The 19,671-nt window shown below is 48.3% G+C and overlaps 1 protein-coding gene across 1 annotated transcript in view; it reads left to right on the forward strand.

The window, feature by feature from the left end:
• The window catches only part of ano1a (anoctamin 1, calcium activated chloride channel a), a 218,615-nt gene that overhangs the window by 108,729 nt on the left and 90,215 nt on the right, over positions 1–19,671 (forward strand). The window contains exon 9 of the mRNA XM_078414914.1: positions 19,091–19,142. Coding sequence (XP_078271040.1) covers positions 19,091–19,142 — 52 coding nt within the window. The remainder of the gene's footprint in view (positions 1–19,090; positions 19,143–19,671) is intronic.

The raw sequence follows: 19,671 nt of genomic DNA on the forward strand, positions 1-19,671 counted from the left end.
TTGGCCAAATTGGACAGTAAATGCTTTTGTACTGTTTTACTTGTTGTTGTAGTTGTATAGGCCCTGTTTTCTGTCTACACTAGGTTGGTTATTTCTGATTTGGCAGGAGTCCTCTGTGTGTGACTTTAGACGTGATTAAGGCTTTTCGGTGGCTTTACAGAGAAAATTATATTGTCACAGTAGCAAGACTGACAATGTTGGATATGTGAAATGAACAGATCGCCGAAATAACTCGGCAGGTTCAGGCAAGGGGAACATTTTGGGACATCGTTGCACTTCCAGCATTTTCATGGTTATGTAATGTAATGAATTTTGAGAATAATTGTAAGCCAACTAACTAGATGGGTTCAATAGACAATTGGTGCAGGAGGAGGCCATTCGGCCCTTCGAGCCAGCACCGCCATTCTATGTGATCATGGCTGATCATTCTCAATCAGTACCCCGTTCCTGCCTTCTCCCCATACCCCCTGACTCCGCTATCCTTAAGAGCTCTATCCAGCTCTCTCTTGAATGCATTCAGAGAATTGGCCTCCACTGCCTTCTGAGGCAGAGAATTCCACAGATTCACAACTCTCTGACTGAAAAAGTTTTTCCTCATCTCAGTTCTAAATGGCCTACCGCTTATTCTTAAACTGTGGCCCCTGGTTCTGGACTCCCCCAACATTGGGAACATGTTTCCTGCCTCTAACGTGTCCAACCCCTTAATAATCTTATATGTTTCGATAAGATCTCCTCTCATCCTTCTAAATTCCAGTGTATACAAGCCTAGTCGCTCCAGTCTTTCACCATATGATAGTCCCGCCATTCTGGGAATTAACCTAGTAAACCTACGCTGCACGCCCTCAATAGCAAGAATATCCTTGCTCAAATTTGGAGACCAAAACTGCACACAGTACTCCAGGTGCGGTCTCACTAGGGCCCTGTACAACTGCACACAGTACTCCAGGTGCGGTCTCACTAGGGCCCTGTACAACTGCACACAGTACTCCAGGTGCGGTTCATAGGTTCTGGGAGCAGAATGAGGCTATTCGGCCCATTAAGCCTACTCTGCCACTCATGGCCGATCTATCTCTCCCTCCCAACCCCATTCTCCTGCCTTCTCCCCATAACCACTGACACCCGGACCAATTAAGAATCTATCCATCTCTGCCTTAAAGATATCCACTGTCTTGGCCTCCACGGCCTTCTGTGTGAACACGATTGTCACATCTCCAGCTACTGTCAATCTCTGTTTTAAAATAAAAGCTAAAGAGACATCCAACTGTGCCAAGATAATTGTACAAGCAAGCATGGAACTGCAAATGCTGGTTTACAACAAAAAAAACCCACAAAGTGCTGGAGTAACTTGGCAGAATCTCTGGAGAACGTGGAGAGGTGACGTGGAGAGAGGAACTGCAGATGCTGGTTTAAACCGAAGATAGTCACAAAATGTTGGAGTAACACAGAGGGTCAGGCAGCATCTCCAAAGAAAAGGAATAGGTGACATTTCGTGTCGAGACCCCTCTTTCGATTGCTATACTGAACCATTGCTAACCATTCCCTGCATATCTATGTGCCCATCTACAAGCTATTGATACACTGGTTATTGAAAGTCACTTGCACTCATTACCACTTTAACTGTGTCCGACGCATAAACTATTTGGGTTCAAGCTTTGCAGCATTCATTCACATCCCTGAAACATCCAATCCTGGGGATTTACAGGATTTTTAAATGCTATCTGAACTTCGATGTGGCTTAAAACAACGTAGCCTGCTGTCGGGACTCAATGTTGCTGCCTCTCTCGGTAACATTAAACTGAGACTGACACCTCTGGAGAAAAGGAATGGGGCTTTTTGGGTCCAAGGGTCTTCTTCTGACTGGGGTTGGGACCCTGGTCTGAGGTTCAATGGGGAGGTGGGGGGTAAAGCACATTGTAAGAAAGTGAAAGGGTAATCATGTCATTGGGCACAAGGGTACAAAAGTGCTGGAGTAACTCAGCGGGTCAGGCAGCATCTCGGGAGAACATGGATAGGTGACCTTCCGGGTCAGGACCCTTCTGCAGGCTCCCAACACACAACGCCACCTATCCATGTTCTCCAGAGATGTTGCCTGACCCGCTGAGTTACCCCAGCACTCTGTGAAACGTCACCTATCCATGTTCTCCAGAGATGTTGCCTGACCCGCTGAGTTACCCCAGCACTCTGTGAAACGTCACCTATCCATGTTCTCCAGAGATGTTGCCTGACCCGCTGAGTTACTCCAGCAATGTGCCTTCCTTTGGGCCAAGATACCTGTTCAGGAACCCGGAGGAAAGGATTAATCTGTGGAAAATGTCTTCCTGTAACTTGTTTGTGACAACAGAGACTTGGCAAGAAGTAAAAATAGACTCTGGGTGTTTGCCGCTGGGCCCTGTCTCTGTGGAAAATGAACCCGTGAGAGCTGGATACACCAGGGTTGCAGCGGCAGTATTTCTAGCATTATTATTATTATTGATTTGAAGAGCAAACATCCCATCTGTGACATCGGATCAGGCCGATGAAAAGCGGTGGCAACGGTAAACTGTTTAACCAGTTTAGTTTAGAGATACAGCATGGAAACAGGCCATCCAGCCCGCTGAGTCCACGCCAACCAGTGATCCCCACACACTTACACTGTCTCTCCCACACGTGCGCACACACACACTCCTTCTGTGGATATCTTTAAGGCACAGATAGATTCTTGATGTCAAAGGTTATGGGAAGAAGGCATAACCTTCTTGAGATAGATAGAACATAGAAAACATAGAAAATAGGTGCAGGAGTAGGCCACCGCCATTCAATATGATCATGGCTGATCATCCAGCTCAGTAACCTGTACCTGCCTTCTCTCCATACCCCTTGATCCCTTTAGCCACAAGGGCCACATCTAACTCCCTCTTAAATATAGCCAATGAACTGGCCTCAACTACCTTCTGTGGCAGAGAATTCCACAGACTCACCACTCTCTGTGTGAAGAAATGTTTTCTCATCTCGGTCCTAAAAGACTTCCCCCTTATCCTTAAGCTGTGACCCCTGGTTCTGGACTTCCCCAACATCGGGAACAATCTTCCTGCATCTAGCCTCTCCAACCCCTTAAGAATTTTATATGTTTCAATAAGATCCCCCCTCAGTCTTCTAAATTTCAGCGAGTACAAGCCTAGTCTATCCAGTCTTTCTTCATATGAAAGTCCTGCCATCCCAGGGATCAATCTGGTGAACCTTCTCTGTACTCCCTCTAAGGCTAGAATGTCTTTCCTCAGATTAGGAGACCAAAACTGTACACAATAATCCAGGTGCGGTCTCACCAAGGCCCTGTACAACTGCAGCAGAACCTCCCTGCTCCTAAACTCAAATCCTCTTGCTATGAATGCCAACATACCATTCGCTTTCTTCACTGCCTGCTGCACCTGCACGCTTGCTTTCAATGACTGCTGCACCATGACACCCAGGTCACGATCAGCCATGATTGAATGGTGTTAGGAGGGTGAGATAGATCAGCCGTGATTGAATGGTTGGGTAGATTTGATGGGCTGAATGGCCTAATTCTGTTCCTATCCCTTATGGCCTTATGGCACACTGGGGACAATTACACCAAGCCAATTACCCCACACACCTGTACGTCTTTGGAGTGTGGGAGGAAACCAGATCACCCGGAGTAAACCCACGCAGGTCACTGGGGGAACGTACAAACTCCGTACAGACAGCACCCGTAGTCGGGATCGAACCCGGGTCCCTGGTGCTGTAAGGCAGGAATTCTACCGCTGCGCTGCTGTGCTGCCCATTAGAAGAAGGATGTCGCCCTCTTCCCAAGGTCAGGTCCTGCTTGGTTTTGGGCACAGCGGTCGTGATGTTTTTGGAACCGGACCACCAACTGTTTGTGAGCGTGGGAAGGAAATTTGATGACCGACCAACAACTGAAATTTTTGACAAGGAAACGGGTGTCGTGAAGTGGAGGGGAAATGAGAGACTTGAGGATGAAGGAACACTAACTTTGCACCAAAGTAGCGGAGAGCAGAAGTGTTCTTAGAATCATAAGGAGAATCCGAGAAAAGAACACAGATTTCCGTTCAGTTTTAGTTTATTGTCACGTGTACCGAGCGAGGTACAGTGAAAAGCTTTTGTTGCGTGCTAACCAGTCAGCGGAAAGACAATACGTGATTACAATTGAGCCGTCCACAGTGTACAGATCCATGGATAAAGGAAGAAACTGTCCCAGAATCTGGTGTCTGGAGGGACACCTTTTCCCCGATGGGAGAGGGGAGAAGAGGGAGTGGCCAGGGTGCGAATCATCCTTGATTATGCTGCTGGCCTTGCCGAGGCAGCGTGAGGTTTTAAATGGTGTCTGTGGAAGGGAGGCTGGTCCTTGTGATGGTCTGGGTTGCGTCCACAATTCGCTGCAATTTCTTGCGGTTTTGGATTTGCAGTAACAAAGAGAATTGGAGGGTCATTTTGTCCCTCCCTGATGGTTCTACCATCATGGTTACCTCCATACTAGTAAAGGTCTTTTATGCATCCTCCAATGCCTCTGGGTCCTTTTATCATATGCTACGCTGTACATCATATGCCTACTAAGGTCGAAGCAAGGTTCAAATCAACATGTACAGCCTTTACAATGGCATTTGCTCAATGTCCACCATCTTGAATATAATGAAAGCACACCTTATTGTTTTACATTCTACTCATAATGAGGCATTCTCATCCAATCAAAAAATATATTTTTTAAAGAAATCCATTGGCACAGTGACTGAATGTTGTGCTAACTAAGATGTTGATCTTGGGTAGCTCAGATTTCAACAGTTCAATCAAAAGCCATCAGTGTGAATTTGTTCACTAACTCAAAGGGAAACCTCATCAATCTCAGTACTGACCGGTTTGTGATTATTATTGTCACATGAACCGAGGTAGAGTGAAAAGCTTTTTTGCCTGCTCCCCGATCCGATCAGGTAATACTATACACCGATCAGCCAAAACATTATGACCACTGACAGGCGAAGTGAATAACATTGATTATCTTGTTACAATGGCACCTGTCAAGGGGTGGGATATATTAGGCAGCAAGTGAACAGTCAGTTATTGAAGTTGATGTGTTGGATGCAGGAGAAATGGGCAGGAGTAAAGACCTGAACCACTTTGACAAGGGCCAAATTGTTATGGCCAGACGACTGGGTCAGAGCATCTCTGAAACGGCAAGGCTTGTGGGGTGCTCCCGGTCAGCAGTGGTGAGTACCTACCGTCAGTGGTCCGAGGAGGGACAAACCACAAACCGGCGACAGACAGGGTGTTGGGCGCCCAAGGCTCATCGATGCGCGAGGGCAACGAAGGCTATCCCGTCTGGTCCGAATCGACAGAAGGTCGACTGTGGCACAAGTCACAGAAAATTTTAATGGTGGTCACGGGAGGAATGTGTCACAATACACAGTGCATCGCACCCTGCTGCGTATGGGGCTGCACACGGAGGACCAACAGCATATTAGGCAGGTGGTCATAATGTTTTGGCTCATCAGGTCATAATGTTTTGGCTGATCGGTGTGTATAAATGCCATTAGTCCCATCTCAAGTACAATTGGTAGAGCAAAAGGGAAGATGCAGAGTGTGGAATATAGTTCTCAGCATTGTACCGCAACATAGATGGACTGAAGAAAGGTCTCGACCTGAAATGTCCCCAACTCCTTTTCCCCAGAGATGCTGCCTGTCCTGCTGAGTTACTCCAGCACTTTGTGCCTATCCCACACATTGTACCCCAACAGTTCTACAGTCAAAGTCCAACGTCGGCAATAGGGTAGATGTGAATCGGACAGTTTCTTAGCCGATGGAAGGACCATTCAGAAGCCTGATAACAGAGGGGAAGTGAATCTGTCCCCGACTCTAGTGCACAAAGAACTTTAACTACTGGAATCATGATCAAAACACAAAAGTGCTGGAGGAACTTGGCAGGTCAGGGCAGCATCTGTGGAGGGAAATGGACAGTCAACGCTTCGGGTCGGGACCTTTCTTCAGAAGGCTTGAATTCTTTCCTTCCACTGATGCTGCCAGACCTGCCAAGTTCTTCCAGCACATATTTTTTGCAGCCGTTTTGCGGGGTTTCAGGATCTGTTACCTTCGTCAACTCCTTGAGTAAAATTGGCAACAGTAATATGATTAAACAAATGTCAAATTGGTTCAAATTTGATCATGGGTAACTGTTTAGATCGCCCAGGTTCAAAATCCATCAAGGCGAGGGACTATTGGTAAAATTTAAGTGTTCAAAATGACTTCAATTGTACCAATGATTTTAGTTAATGATATCGTGTGTGCCAGTTCCTAATGAGCAGAGTTTCAGATGCGGCACGGTGGCGCAGCGGTAGAGTTGCTGCCTCTCAGCGCCAGAGACCCGGGTTCAATCCTGACTATGGGTGCTGTCTGTGCGGAGTTTGTACGTTCTCCCCGTGACCTGTGTGGGTTTTCTCTGGGATCTCCGGCTTCCTTCCACACTCCAAAGACGTACAGTTTTGTAGGTTATTTTGGCTTTGGTATCATTGTAAATTTTAGAAGGATGAGAGGAGATCTTATTGAAACGTATAAGATTATTAAGGGGTTGGACACGTTAGAGGCAGGAAACATGTTCCCAATGTTGGGGGAGTCCAGAACAAGGGGCCACAGTTTAAGAATAAGGGGTAGGCCATTTAGAACTGAGATGAGGAAAAACTTTTTCAGTCTGAGAGTTGTGAATCTGTGGAATTCTCTGGAGGCCAATTCTCTGAATGCATTCAAGAGTGCATGCAACAATGCGAGAGTAAACTTCCTTGTTGTGACAAGAAAACCAGTGGCATTTCCCTAAATTGCTGAGGAACTCATTGGGACTGCAGTTAATTCACATTCCTGCAGAGATTGGGTTAAATGTTTAGCTTTGTTGTTCTTATTTCACTGATGATGTAATCTATTAATAAACTGTTTGAATAAACCTTTCTGATGGTTTTTTGAGTCAATAAAAGACCGTCTGTAAGTAAATGCAGCTCGTTGAAGATAAACAATTTTGTGTTTACAACTAGCTGGTTATTGCTCCCTGGAAATGTAAACTTTCAGGATAGTAGTAAAATAATTCTGATACGTCCTTGCCTCCAATTTTGTACCCACCAGTAAGTAACATAGAAAATAGGCGCAGGACTGTTGTACTTCGTGGTCCGGTACCTGTTGTACCTTTGTTGTGACTCTGGAAGGACCACGAGTACACATGTTTAAGATGTTATCATGGTGGAGCTTAACTCCAGGCTGTTTATTCCAAGGCCGCCTGGATCCAGAGTGACCGCCTAATCACACCAATCACTTATATACACAGGCATACAAAGTAGTCCTTGGATACACAAAGTAGTCCCAGCAATATCACAACATCCCCCTTGTCTTATATATTACAGCATCCCCCTTGTCTTATATAAAATTGTTTTCTTTACCATTCGAGGGCTAAAATATATTTAACAAACAAAACCAAAACACCATTGCTTTTTGCAAACAAAACCAATAACACAACTAAACACAATTAAACAAAATTGCTTTTTTCGCCATCATGGTGGTCACTCCTCTGCGGAATTTCACTCATTGCCGGGTGGTCACTCACTCTGTGTGGTCACTCACTCTGTGTGGTCACTCACTCTGTGTGGTCACTCACTCTGTGTGGTCACTCACTCTGTGTGGTCACTCACTCTGTGTGGTCACTCACTCTGTGTGGTCACTCACTCTGTGTGGTCACTCATCTCCGGGTGGTCACCCATCTCCGGGTGGTCACTCACTCCGTGTGGTCACTCCACAGATATATACATATACAAAAGCATCAAATATAATACATTAAGCTTTCAGTACACAGATCACCACACAGGTCATTAAACACAAAATATTCATTTTGTTCCATATCTTCCCCTCAAGAAGACGTGCTGTGTAGATCAAACGTAGTGTAGGCTCTGGATGCTCCACCACCATGATTTGCCTGCCACTGCTGGCCTCCCACTGCTGGGCTCCCACTGCTGGGCTCCCACTGCTGGGCTCCCACTGCTGGGCTGGCACTGCTGGGCTCCCACTGCTGGGCTGGCACTGCTGGGCTGGCACTGCTGGGCTCCCACTGCTGGGCTGGCACTGCTGGGCTCCCACTGCTGGGCTGGCACTGCTGGGCTCCCACTGCTGGGCTCCCACTGCTGGGCTGGCACTGCTGGGCTGGCACTGCTGGGCTCCCACTGCTGGGCTCCCACTGCTGGGCTGGCACTGCTGGGCTCCCACTGCTGGGCTGGCACTGCTGGGCTCCCACTGCTGGGCTGGCACTGCTGGGCTGGCACTGCTGGGCTCCCACTGCTGGGCTGGCACTGCTGGGCTCCCACTGCTGGGCTGGCACTGCTGGGCTCCCACTGCTGGGCTCCCACTGCTGGGCTGGCACTGCTGGGCTGGCACTGCTGGGTTCCCACTGCTGGGCTGGCACTGCTGGGCTCCCACTGCTGTAATCGCGGTGCGATCGCGCCTCCGCTGCAGTGCGCGCTGGCCCCGCCCACAGGTGCTCCACGGCAACTGCCGCTCAACTTTTCGAACGCTCTGCCGCTGCGCGCTGGCCCCGCCCACAGATGCTCCCCGCCCCCGCCCACAGGCACTCCCGGCCCCGCCCACAGGCGCTCCCGGCCCCGCCCACAGGTGCTCCCGGCAGCTGCCGCGCAATTTGAACGCGCTGCCGCTGCCTCGGGCCCAGGGCCGTCCCGACTCTACGGTCGACGCGCCCGGGTGAGTATTTAGTGCCTCGGCCTTACCGGCCGCCGCACCTCCGCGGGTGGTCGGTCCCTCCGGTCGCCGACCCCCTCCGGTCGCCGCACACCTCCGTGGGTGTCGGTCTCCTCCGGGGCTCTCCCGGTCGCCGCACACCTCCGTGGGTGTCAGCCTCCCCCGGTCGCCGCACACCTCCGTGGGTGTCGGTCTTACCGGTCGCCGCACACCTCCGTGGGTGTCGGTCTTCCCCGGTCACCGCACACCTCCGTGGGTGTCGGGTCTCCCGGTCTTTCCGGTCACCGCACACCTCCGTGGGTGTCGGGTCTCCCGGTCTTTCCCGGTCTTTCCTGGTCACCGCACACCTCCGTGGGTGTCGGGTCTCCCGGTCGCCTCCGGTCTCTCCCCCGCGAAGCAGTCGCAGGCTCCCAATCTCGGGCCTGCACAGGTGCTGGGGCACGATGTGGGCCTTCACACGCCGCCCTCAGCAGCTTGCAGCGTCACGTCGGCAGCTCGCCGCTGACTACTGAGCAGGTAAGTATACCTACATATATTGGCCCCGTACCGAGTGGGAAACTTTTTTCATTCTTCAGGGCTCTATCTTATCTTCCTGTTAACCTTTTTGCTGGGTTCCTGTTTGTTAACCTTCTTTTTTTTTTTTCTTTTTTTTTTTCTTTTTTTTTCTTACGCACTTGTTAACTTTTTTTCTTGGGGTTTTTGTTGTTTTCCTTTTCTAGGCTAAAGACCCAAACCGCTGCCACCATGTTGTACTTCGTGGTCCGGTACTTGTTGTACCTTTGTTGTGACTCTGGAAGGACCACGAGTACACATGTTTAAGATGTTATCATGGTGGAGCTTAACTCCAGGCTGTTTATTCCAAGGCCGCCTGGATCCAGAGTGACCGCCTAATCACACCCATCACTTATATACACAGGCATACAAAGTAGTCCTTGGATACACAAAGTAGTCCCAGCAATATCACAACATCCCCCTTGTCTTATATATTACAACAAGGAGAAGGCTATTCGGCCCTTCGAGCCAGCACTGCCATTAAATGTGATCATGGCTGACCATCCAAAATCAGTACCCCGTTCCTGCTTTCCCCCCATATCCCTTGATTCCACTAACCCTAAGAGCTAAATTTAACTCTCTCTTAAAATCGTCCAGTGAATTGGCCTCCACTGCCTTCTAGATTTTAGATTTAGAGATACAGCGCGGAAACAGGCCTTTCGGCCCACCGGGTCCGCGCCGCCCAGGGATCCCCGCACATTAACACTATCCTACACCCACTAGGGACAATTTTCTTTTTTACATTTGCCCAGCCAATTAACCTACATACCTGTACGTCTTTGGAGTGTGGGAGGAAACCGAAGATCTCGGAGAAAACCCACGGGGAGAACGTACAAACTCCGTACAGCCGGCACCCGTAGTCAGGATTGAACCTGAGTCTCCGGCGCTGCATTCGCTGTAAGGCAGCAACTCTACCGCTGCGCCACCGTGCCGCCCTTCCGTGATACAGAATTCCACAGATTCAGTATTTTTAAGTCTGTTGCAGAAAAGCTCCTACTGACAAATGTTATGTAAGTTTACAAAGGGTTTAAACCCTGCCCGATTCCATGGCAGCAAGTCTACTGCTGTGCTACTGTGCCACCCCTAAATCTCTGTTCATTAAAATAAGAACTGGCATACATGATATCATTGCCACAACCAGAGATCATTCCTGGACTACTATCAACCTCATTGGTGACCCTCAGACTATCCCTGTTTGGAATTTGCTGGGCTTCACCTTGGACTAAACGTTATTCCCTTATCGTGTATCTTGTACACTGTAATAGACACAAAAAACTGGAGTATCTCAGCGGGATGGGCAGCATCTCTGGAGAGAAGAAATGGGTGACATTTTGGGTCTGAAGAAGGGTCTCGACCCGAAACGTCACCCATTCCTTCTCTCCCGAGTTGCTCCCTGACCCCCGCGCTGAGTTACTCCAGCATTTTGAGCCTACCTTTTGTAGATTTTAATTTAGTTTAGAGATGCAGTGCGGAAACACGCCCTTCAGCGCACACGGGTCCGTACTGACCGGCGATCCCCACACATTACCACTACCCTACGTACACTAGGGTCAATTTTACATTTATACCAAGCCAACTTACCTACAACTTGTACGTATTTGGAGTGTGGGAGGAAACCGAAGGTCTCTGAGAAAACCCACGGGGAGAACGTACAAACTCCGTACAGACAGCACCCTTAGTCGGGATCGAACCCGGGTCCCCGGCGCTGAGAGGCAGCAACTCTACCGCTGCGCCACTGCGCCGCTCTAAAAACAATAATTGCCCCTAGTGTGTTTGGAGTGGATGCGAAAGTGGAATAGCACAGAATCTTACATAAACATCAACAAATAGGAAAGGGGAGGAGAGGGATGTGGTGCTGTTGCATTGAGATGGCACTGGTCACCTCATACTGATGATATCTGGGAACTACAGATGCTGCTTTAGGCCAAAGATGGTCACAAATGCTGGAGCAACTCACTGGCTCAGGCAGCATCTCCGGAGAACATGGAATGGTGACGTTTCAGGTCAGGATCCTTCTGACCTACCTCTTTTTCAGTCAGAGAGTTGTAAATCTGTGGAATTCTTTGCCTCAGAAGGCAGTGGAGGCCAAGTCTCTGAATGCATTCAAGAGAGAGCTAGGTAGAGCTCATAAGGATAGCGGAGTCAGGGGGTATGGGGAGAAGGCAGGAACGGGGTATTGATTGAGAATGATCAGCCATGATCACATTGAAGGCGGTGCTGGCTCGAGGGGCTGAGTGGCCTACTCCTGTGCCTATTGTCTTGATCATACTAACAATAATCCTAATAATAGTCGGGCAGAATCTGTATTCGTCCAGTATTGTGGAGTTGTATTCCTCTCCTACCTCAGAGGTTGCCTGACCCGAGTATTTCCAGCAGTCCTATTTTGTTTCAGCATCTATGGATTTCTGGGTTTTTTTTTCTTCCCCCATTCTGACTTCGAGTGGCCAGTAAGTAGAACAGGTATTTCTATCACCAGCAGTAGAGTTGCTGCTTCACAGCACCAGAGACTGTGGTTCGGTCCTGACTACAGTTGCTGTCTGTACGTTCTCCTTGTGACCCGCGTGGGTTTTTCTCCAGGTGCTCCGGTTTCCTCCCACACTCCAAAGATGTACGTGTTTGTAGGTTAATTGGTGTCCGTGAATTGTAATTTGTCCCTAGCGTTGTCAGAGCGCTGGTGTACGGGGGGGATCGCTGGTCGGCGCGGACTCGGTAGGCCGAAGGGTCTTATTTCCGCACTGTATCTCGAAAGTCCAACGCGTGCCTTGCAGCTCACAACACCATTGTGTCTCATTACCTCAGCAAGAGCATCAATTAACGAGGGGTAATCGTTTCTCATTGTGCATGTGGGAATTGACAAGGGACACCATTTTCCATCAGTATACAATAACTCCTTTGAAGGGCTTGCTTGCTTGCTCAGCTGCTAAATTAAGGCCAGCCAGTTGGGCTGGTGTCATGATTACCTGCCAGTTGTTTGCCTCATTCACTTTCTGGTAAATGCACTCCAGTGAGTTACCGAGGTACCTTGAGATTACCGCAATGATGCTGGGTCAGACGCGGTTGTGAGTGAGCCCAACTAATGAGTCTCTGAAGGTGGACAGATTAAGATATGATGCATGCAATCCAAGGTGATGCTTTCAGTCTCAGATACCTCAAAGCGGTGAATAATGGGATAAATGTCGAAGCCTTTGTTGTCTTTGCCGATCAACTGGACTCTTAACAACTTGCATTCATTTTCCAGACACACTGTGATCAGTACGGGTGTCGGGGGTGATGGGGAGAAGGCAGGAGAATGGGGTGAGGAGAGAGAGAGATAGATCAGCCATGATAGAATGGGGACGTGCAACGAGATCTTGGTGTCCTAGTGCATCAGTCACTGAAAGGAAGCATGCAGGTTCAGCAGGCAGTGAAGAAAGCCAATGGAATGTTGGCCTTCATAACAAGAGGAGTTGAGTATAGGAGCAAAGAGGTCCTTCTGCAGTTGTACAGGGCCCTAGTGAGACCGCACCTGGAGTACTGTGTGCAGTTTTGGTCTCCAAATTTGAGGAAGGATATTCTTGCTATTGAGGGCGTGCAGCGTAGGTTTACTAGATTAATTCCCGGAATGGCGGGACTGTCATATGTTGAAAGACTGGAGCGACTAGGCTTGTATACACTGGAATTTAGAAGGATGAGAGAGGATGTTATCGAAACGTATAAGATTATTAAGGGGTTGGACACGTTAGAGGCAGGAAACATGTTCCCAATGTTGGGGGAGTCCAGAACCAGGGGCCACAGTTTAAGAATAAGGGGTAGGCCATTTAGAACTGAGATGAGGAACAGAGTTGTGAATCTATGGATTTCTCTGCCTCAGAAGGCAGTGGAGGCCAATTCTCTGTATGCAATCAAGAGAGAGCTAGATAGATCTCTTAAGGAACGGGGTACTGATTGAGAATGATCTGCCATGATCACATTGAATGGCGGTGCTTGCTCGAAGGGCCGAATGGCCTCCTCCTGCACCTTTTGTCTATTGACTTGATGGGCCCAATGGCCATATTCTGCTCCTGTCGCTAATGACCTTGTGACACTTTATTAACTTGTGCACAAGGAGGGCAACACAGTACCGGTTACTATACTGCTCTGAAATCCCACTCGGATCTGTCAGCTTTCATGCAGATTTTGAACCTTGAAATTGTGCGCACTTTCCAGTTACTTGCCATCGATCACAATTTGTGCTCTGTCTCTCTGAGTTGCTCCAGCACTCTGCGTCGTCACCAGGTCGCTCCGGTACTTTCAGCCCACCTGTATCCATCAACAAGTACCAGAGTTTGTCCTGCACCCCCTCCCCCACCTCTCCTCCAGTTTCTACCCTTCCCTCTCCTACAATCCGTCTGAAGAAGGGACCCAACCCGAAACGTCGGCTACCCATGTTATCCAGAGGTGTTGCCTGACCCTCTGAGTCACCAGTCTAGTTTTCAATTTGGAGATGCAGTGCGGAAACAGGCCCTTCCACCCACCGAGCCCACACCGACCAGTGATCCCCACACACTAGCACCATCTTACACACACACACACACACACACACACACACACGCACGCACGCGCGCACGCACACACACACACACAAATTCACATTTTTTACCAAAGCCAAATTAACCTGCAAACCTGTGCGGCTTTTGAATGTGGGAAGAAACCGGAGCATCTGGACAAAGGCCACGGGGAGAACGTTCAAACTCCGTACAGACAGCACCCATGGTCGGGATCGAACCAATGGTCGGTCTCTGGCTCTGTCAGGCAGCAACTCTACCGCTGCGCCACCCTGTCTGTTGAAGACTTGAAGCTTCCTCATGAGGGGCAGTGAATGGCTCTCCTGACCCCTCGTTGTATCCTGCCACATGAGACTTGCAAAGGGGTGGGACAGGTACAACTTGGCAACTTGCTGTTGTCTATCCACGCACACATTGGGGAACCTGTGTGGCCTCCACTGGGGGAGATATGAACCACCTGGTGGGCTCTAACCGGTCCTGACAGTCAAAATTGAAACTCGGATGGATACAAAATGCTGGAGTAACTCAGCGGGTCAGGCACCATACAAGTAATTATATTACTTGTCATTGTCGTGGTGCATACCACAAAATTCAGGCGCTCTGCCTGAGTGGAACTCGCATATACAAGATAAATGATAACAATAAAATGACAATTTTTTTAAAAGTGAGAAAAATAGAAATTGTTCACACATTCACATGCACACACACTGTGACACGCACGCATGCACATTATGCCTACGTACGCCCCCTTACCAGGGCGGCACGATGGCGCAGCGGTAGAGTTGCTGCCTTACAGCGAATGCAGCGCCGGAGACTCGGGTTCGATCCTGACTACGGCGCCGTCTGTACGGAGTTTGTACGTTCTCCCCGTGACCTGCGTGGGTTTTCTCCGAGATCTTCGGTTTCCTCCCACACTCCAAAGACGTACAGGCACGTAGGTTAATTGACTGGGTAAATGTAAAAATTGTCCCCGGTGTGTGTAGGATAATGTTCGTGTGCGGGGATCACTGGGCGGCACGGACCCGGTGGGCCGAAGGGCCTGTTTCCGCGCTGTATCTCAAAAAAAAAAAAAGAATATAAGATACTGCCCTCGGAAGGTCATTGTCAGAATATAAGATATTGCACTGAAGAGTATTATCTTGCTCTTATCCTGATGACAGTTTGAAACTCTTTATTCACAAAATGCTGGAGTAACTCAGCAGGTCAGGCAGCATCTCAGGAGAGAAGGAATGGGTGACGTTTCGGGTCGAGACCCTTCTTCAGGTCTGAAGAAGGGTCTCGACCCGAAACGTCATCCATTTCTTCTCTCCTGAGATGCTGCCAGTCCTGAAGAAGGGTCTCGACCCAAAACGTCACCCATTCCTAGTCTCCTGAGATGCTGCCTGACCTGCTGAGTTACTCCAGCATTTTGTGAATTAAAAACCTTCGATTTGTACCAGCATCTGCAGTTATCTTCTTGTACAGTTTGAAACTCGATGCCCTAATTAAACAGCCGGACATCATTTATCTGCCTTGCAGCTCCCTCAAGGCAGTATCTTGAAGGGGGGTTCCTTCTCAATTACATTTCTCCTCCGCGTAAATTTCCCTGCCCTCCTTGCAGGGCGACAGATACCTCGGTCCCGGCCCACTCCAGTTCCTGGAAACGAGAGGCAGGCTTGCGTTTTATGCACTGGCTTCACGTGGTCTCGGCTCTGGGCCAGGCATCTCAGAAGTGCGGCCTCTAAAATGTAGCCATCGTTTTGTGCACAGCACGCTCCTATCAACAGCAATACGTCAAATTATCTCGTGGGGGGTTGATAAATGTTGGCCTGAGTAACGCAATATCTTTTCTGCTCTTCACTCGACTGGCAGCAATGCATGTTAAGTTTCATTTGAAAGCCAGTGCAGTCTTCCTTCGTCATTAGAGTCTCAAATTTGTTGTTTTGTTTTTTTTTTTGGTGTGCTCTAATCCTTGGAGTAAGGCTTGATTTGACCCAGTGGGGCGAGGCTTCAACAAGCTTTCTTCTGAGTCAGCTGCTAACTGACCCATCCCTGACCGAGATGCGGAGTCATCAATTGTCCATTCTCTCTTCCCCCACACCCCCCTCTCTTCCCAACTCCCCCACAAATTTTCCCAGCAGTTTTATCAATGGCCTTGGATTGAAATGTTTCTCAGAGGGGAGGGAAGACAGATGCAAAAAGCTGGAGTAACTTGGCGGGACAGGCAGCATCTCTGGAGAGAAGGAATGGGTGACGTTTCGGGTCAAAGCCCTTCTTCAGACTGAGAGTCGGGGGAAATGGAAACAGGAATTTAGAAGCATGAGAGGGGATCTTATTGAAACATATAAGATTATTAAGGGGATTGGACACGTTGGAGGCAGGAAACGTGTTCCCAATGTTGGGGGTGCCCAGAACTAGGGGCCACAGTTTAAGAATAAAGGGGTAGGCCATTTAGAATGGAAATGAGGAAAAACTTTTTCAGTTGCAAATCTGTGGAATTCTCTGCCTCAAGAAGGCAGTGGAGGCCAATTCTCTGAATGCTTTCAAGAGAGAGCTAGATAGAGCTCTTAATGGTAGCGGAGTCAGGAGGTATGGGGAGAAGGCAGGAACGGGGTACTGATTGAATGATCAGCCATGATCACATTGAATGTTGGTGCTGGCTCGTAGGGCCGAATGGCCTCCTCCTGCACCTATGTAGAACTTTATTTATGAGATCGCTGGGAAGGTCATCCATGTTTCCGTGATTTTCATGTCCAGTACAGGGAAGGCACAGCAGATTTTGTTCCCATACATTGGGTGTGAGAGGGATACAATCAGCTAGATGAGTTTCTGTGACACTATGCGTCACAATAGACAATAGGTGCAAGAGGAGGCCATTCGGCCCTTTGAGCCAACATCGCCATTCAATGTGATCATGGCTGATCATTCCCAATCAGTACCCCGTTCCTGCCTTCTCCCCATACCCCCTGACTCCGCTATCCTTAAGAGCTCTATCTAGCTCTCTCTTGAATGCATTCAGAGAATTGGCCTCCACTCCCTTCTGAGGCAGAGAATTCCACAGATTCACAACTCTCTGACTGAAAAGGTTTTTCCTCATCTCAGTTCTAAATGGCCTACCCCTTATTCTTAAACTGTGGCCCCTTGTTCTGGACTCCCCCAACATTGGGAACATGTTTCCTGCCTCTATCGTGTCCAACCCATTACTGATGCAAGTGTTTTACACCCACTTTAGTCATTGAACTGGATTTAACTCCCGCGACTGGTGGAGATGAGATTCAAACTTGTGCCACGGGAACATTGATGGTGCTGGTACAGCATCAACATTGGTGGATCCGTTCATAGCGTTCCATCAATTGCACCAGTTTTAATGAAGTTCGCAAACTCCATCGTTAGGAGGCAATAGCACTGCAGATGCTGCAAGGATACAAAGTGCTGGAGTAACTCAGCAGGTCAAGCAGCTTCTCTGGAGAACATGGGTAGGTCAGGACCCCTTCATCAGACCTGAAATATCACCTAACCATGTTCTCCAGTGATGTTGCCTGACCTGCTGAGTGACTCCAGCACTCTGTGTCCTTTTATGTATTAACCAGCATCTGCAGGCTTTTTTTGTTTTGTTTTGTTCCTGCAGATGCAAGAATCGGGAGAATAATTCCATAGGAACTCAATGGGTTGAGCAACATCTGTAGAGGGGGAAGAGAATTGTCGATATTTTGGGTTGAGATCCTGCATCAATTATAGAATAGAATAGAATTCCTTTATTGTCATTGCAACAGGTACAACTAAATTAAAATAGCAATCCTGACAGTGCATAACACCCGAGAAATAAAACATATATACAATAAATGCAAATACAAAATGTAACAAACAAGCGAGTAGTTGATAAATAAATTTTTTTTTAAATACAGGAATGAATATGGATCACATTGTAGTGCAGTTTAAAAAGTGTAACCTCGTGCTGAAAGTCGGTGTAACAGTGCGTATCAGTGTTTGACAGTGTTCCGTTCACGTATGGCTCTGGGGTAAAAACTGTTCTTGAGTCTGTTTGTGCGAGATTTGATCGACCTGAAACGTCGACCAGAGGGCAGGAGATCAAACAGATGGTGGCCAGTGTGTGATGGGTCTTTTATTATTTTGTCTGCTCTGCTGAGGCAGTGTAGGCTGAACAGGTACTCCAGAGAGGGCAGTGAGCAGCCGATGATCTTCTGGGCCGTCTTGATTAGTGAATCCGTAAAGATTTGCAAGGTCCTCTTTGTCCTCCCTTGCTCTTCCTCCTCTGTGATTCTTGCTGTTCTTCAACCATGTCCTGACCGAGTCCGAAGAAGGGTTCCGACCCAAAACGTCACCTATCCATGTCCTCCAGAGATGCAGCCTCATCTGCTGAGTTACACCAGCACTGTCATTTTAAAAAAAGTGTAAACCAGCATCTGCAGTTCCTTGTGTTTGTCCGACAATCTTGCATCAACGAGAGAGACCCAGTGAAAACCAGAGGAAAACTGCTGCTGATAACTATGCTTGCATTGATCACCAACATAGTTTGACGCAAAGTGTTGGAATAACTCGGCGGGTCAGGCAGCATCTATGGAGAACATGGATAGGCGACGTTTCGGGTCAGGATCCTTCTGAAGAGTCCCGACCTGAAACGTCGCCTATCCATGTCCTCCAGAGATGCTGCCCCAGTCTGTTGAGTTACTCCAGCACTTTGTCCCATTGTGTGAAGCAGCATCTGCAGTTCCTGGTGTCAACCTTTTTAAGATGTTGCCTGGAGTTCATAGTGTACCATTATATTCAAAAAGCACCTCTGGTCTCTAATGGAGTTGGACCCTGATTTCTTGATGTAACAGGTAATCAAACTTTTCGCCCAACAGAACAATTGCAATGGGTGTTGTTTGGCCATTGACCAAATTCCCAGTCCTCCTGAAACCCCCGGCACGGCTTGTTATGTAAAATTGTTGGGCAATTATTTGGTTATTTTGTAGTCTGAAGAGCGTTGTGTTATTTGTGGGGTTTCATCCACATTAAATTGATTAAAGCTTCAAGTTATTAGATTGGACCCCAACATTGAAGGGGGAGATGTGATGTATATGTATTCTAACTGCCAGTGCCCCCTTGAGGCCAAAAGCAGAAGCCGCATATGTGCTTTTACCTCGTGACTGAGGTCAGGTGATTTTCTAGAAGTTTCCCGGTGAAGGATTATTATTAAAATCTTCTTACAAGGTGTCGGACGTATATTCATTGTGCCAGTCACAACAGGGTCTTGCAGCAGGACATTGCAGCCATGATGTAATAAGTTTGCCCTTTTTCTCTCCTAGGTTTACGAAATTTTAAAAAGAACGACCTGCACCAAAGCCAAATACAGCATGGGTAAAGCAGCTTTGATTCCAAACCGTTGTCGCGAGATGCATGCCCGTAAACGTTAATGTTAAAAATGTCGTGGTAAACTACGTAATGAAGTCTCTGCATGCCACATCCATTGTGAAGTTGGTACAAGTGGATGCTAGTTAATTTGCGGTTAGTTCAGCAATTTTCCCCCCTGAGTTTGTCATATTCTGGAACGATTAAGGGCGGCAAATTGGTGCAGCGGTAGAGTTGCTGCCTCACGGTGCCAAATGCCCAGGTTCGATCCCCGCTACCGATGTTCTTTCTACGGAGTTTGTGTGTTCTCCCTGTGACCTGCATGGTTTTTGTCCGGGTGCTCCGGTTTCCTCCCGTACCCCAAGGATGTGCAGGTTTGTAAGTTATTTGGCTTCGATAAATTGCCTGCGAAAGTGGGAAAAGATAGAACGGGTGATTGATGGTCGGTGTGGACTCGGTGGGCCAAAGGACTTGGTGGGCCAAAGGACCTGTCTCCGCGCTGTATCTCTAAAGTAAACTAAACATAATTAGTCTCAAA

Source organism: Rhinoraja longicauda, chromosome 18 (genome assembly GCF_053455715.1).
Source record: "Rhinoraja longicauda isolate Sanriku21f chromosome 18, sRhiLon1.1, whole genome shotgun sequence".
In the NCBI taxonomy this organism is placed as follows: Eukaryota; Metazoa; Chordata; class Chondrichthyes; order Rajiformes; family Arhynchobatidae; genus Rhinoraja; species Rhinoraja longicauda.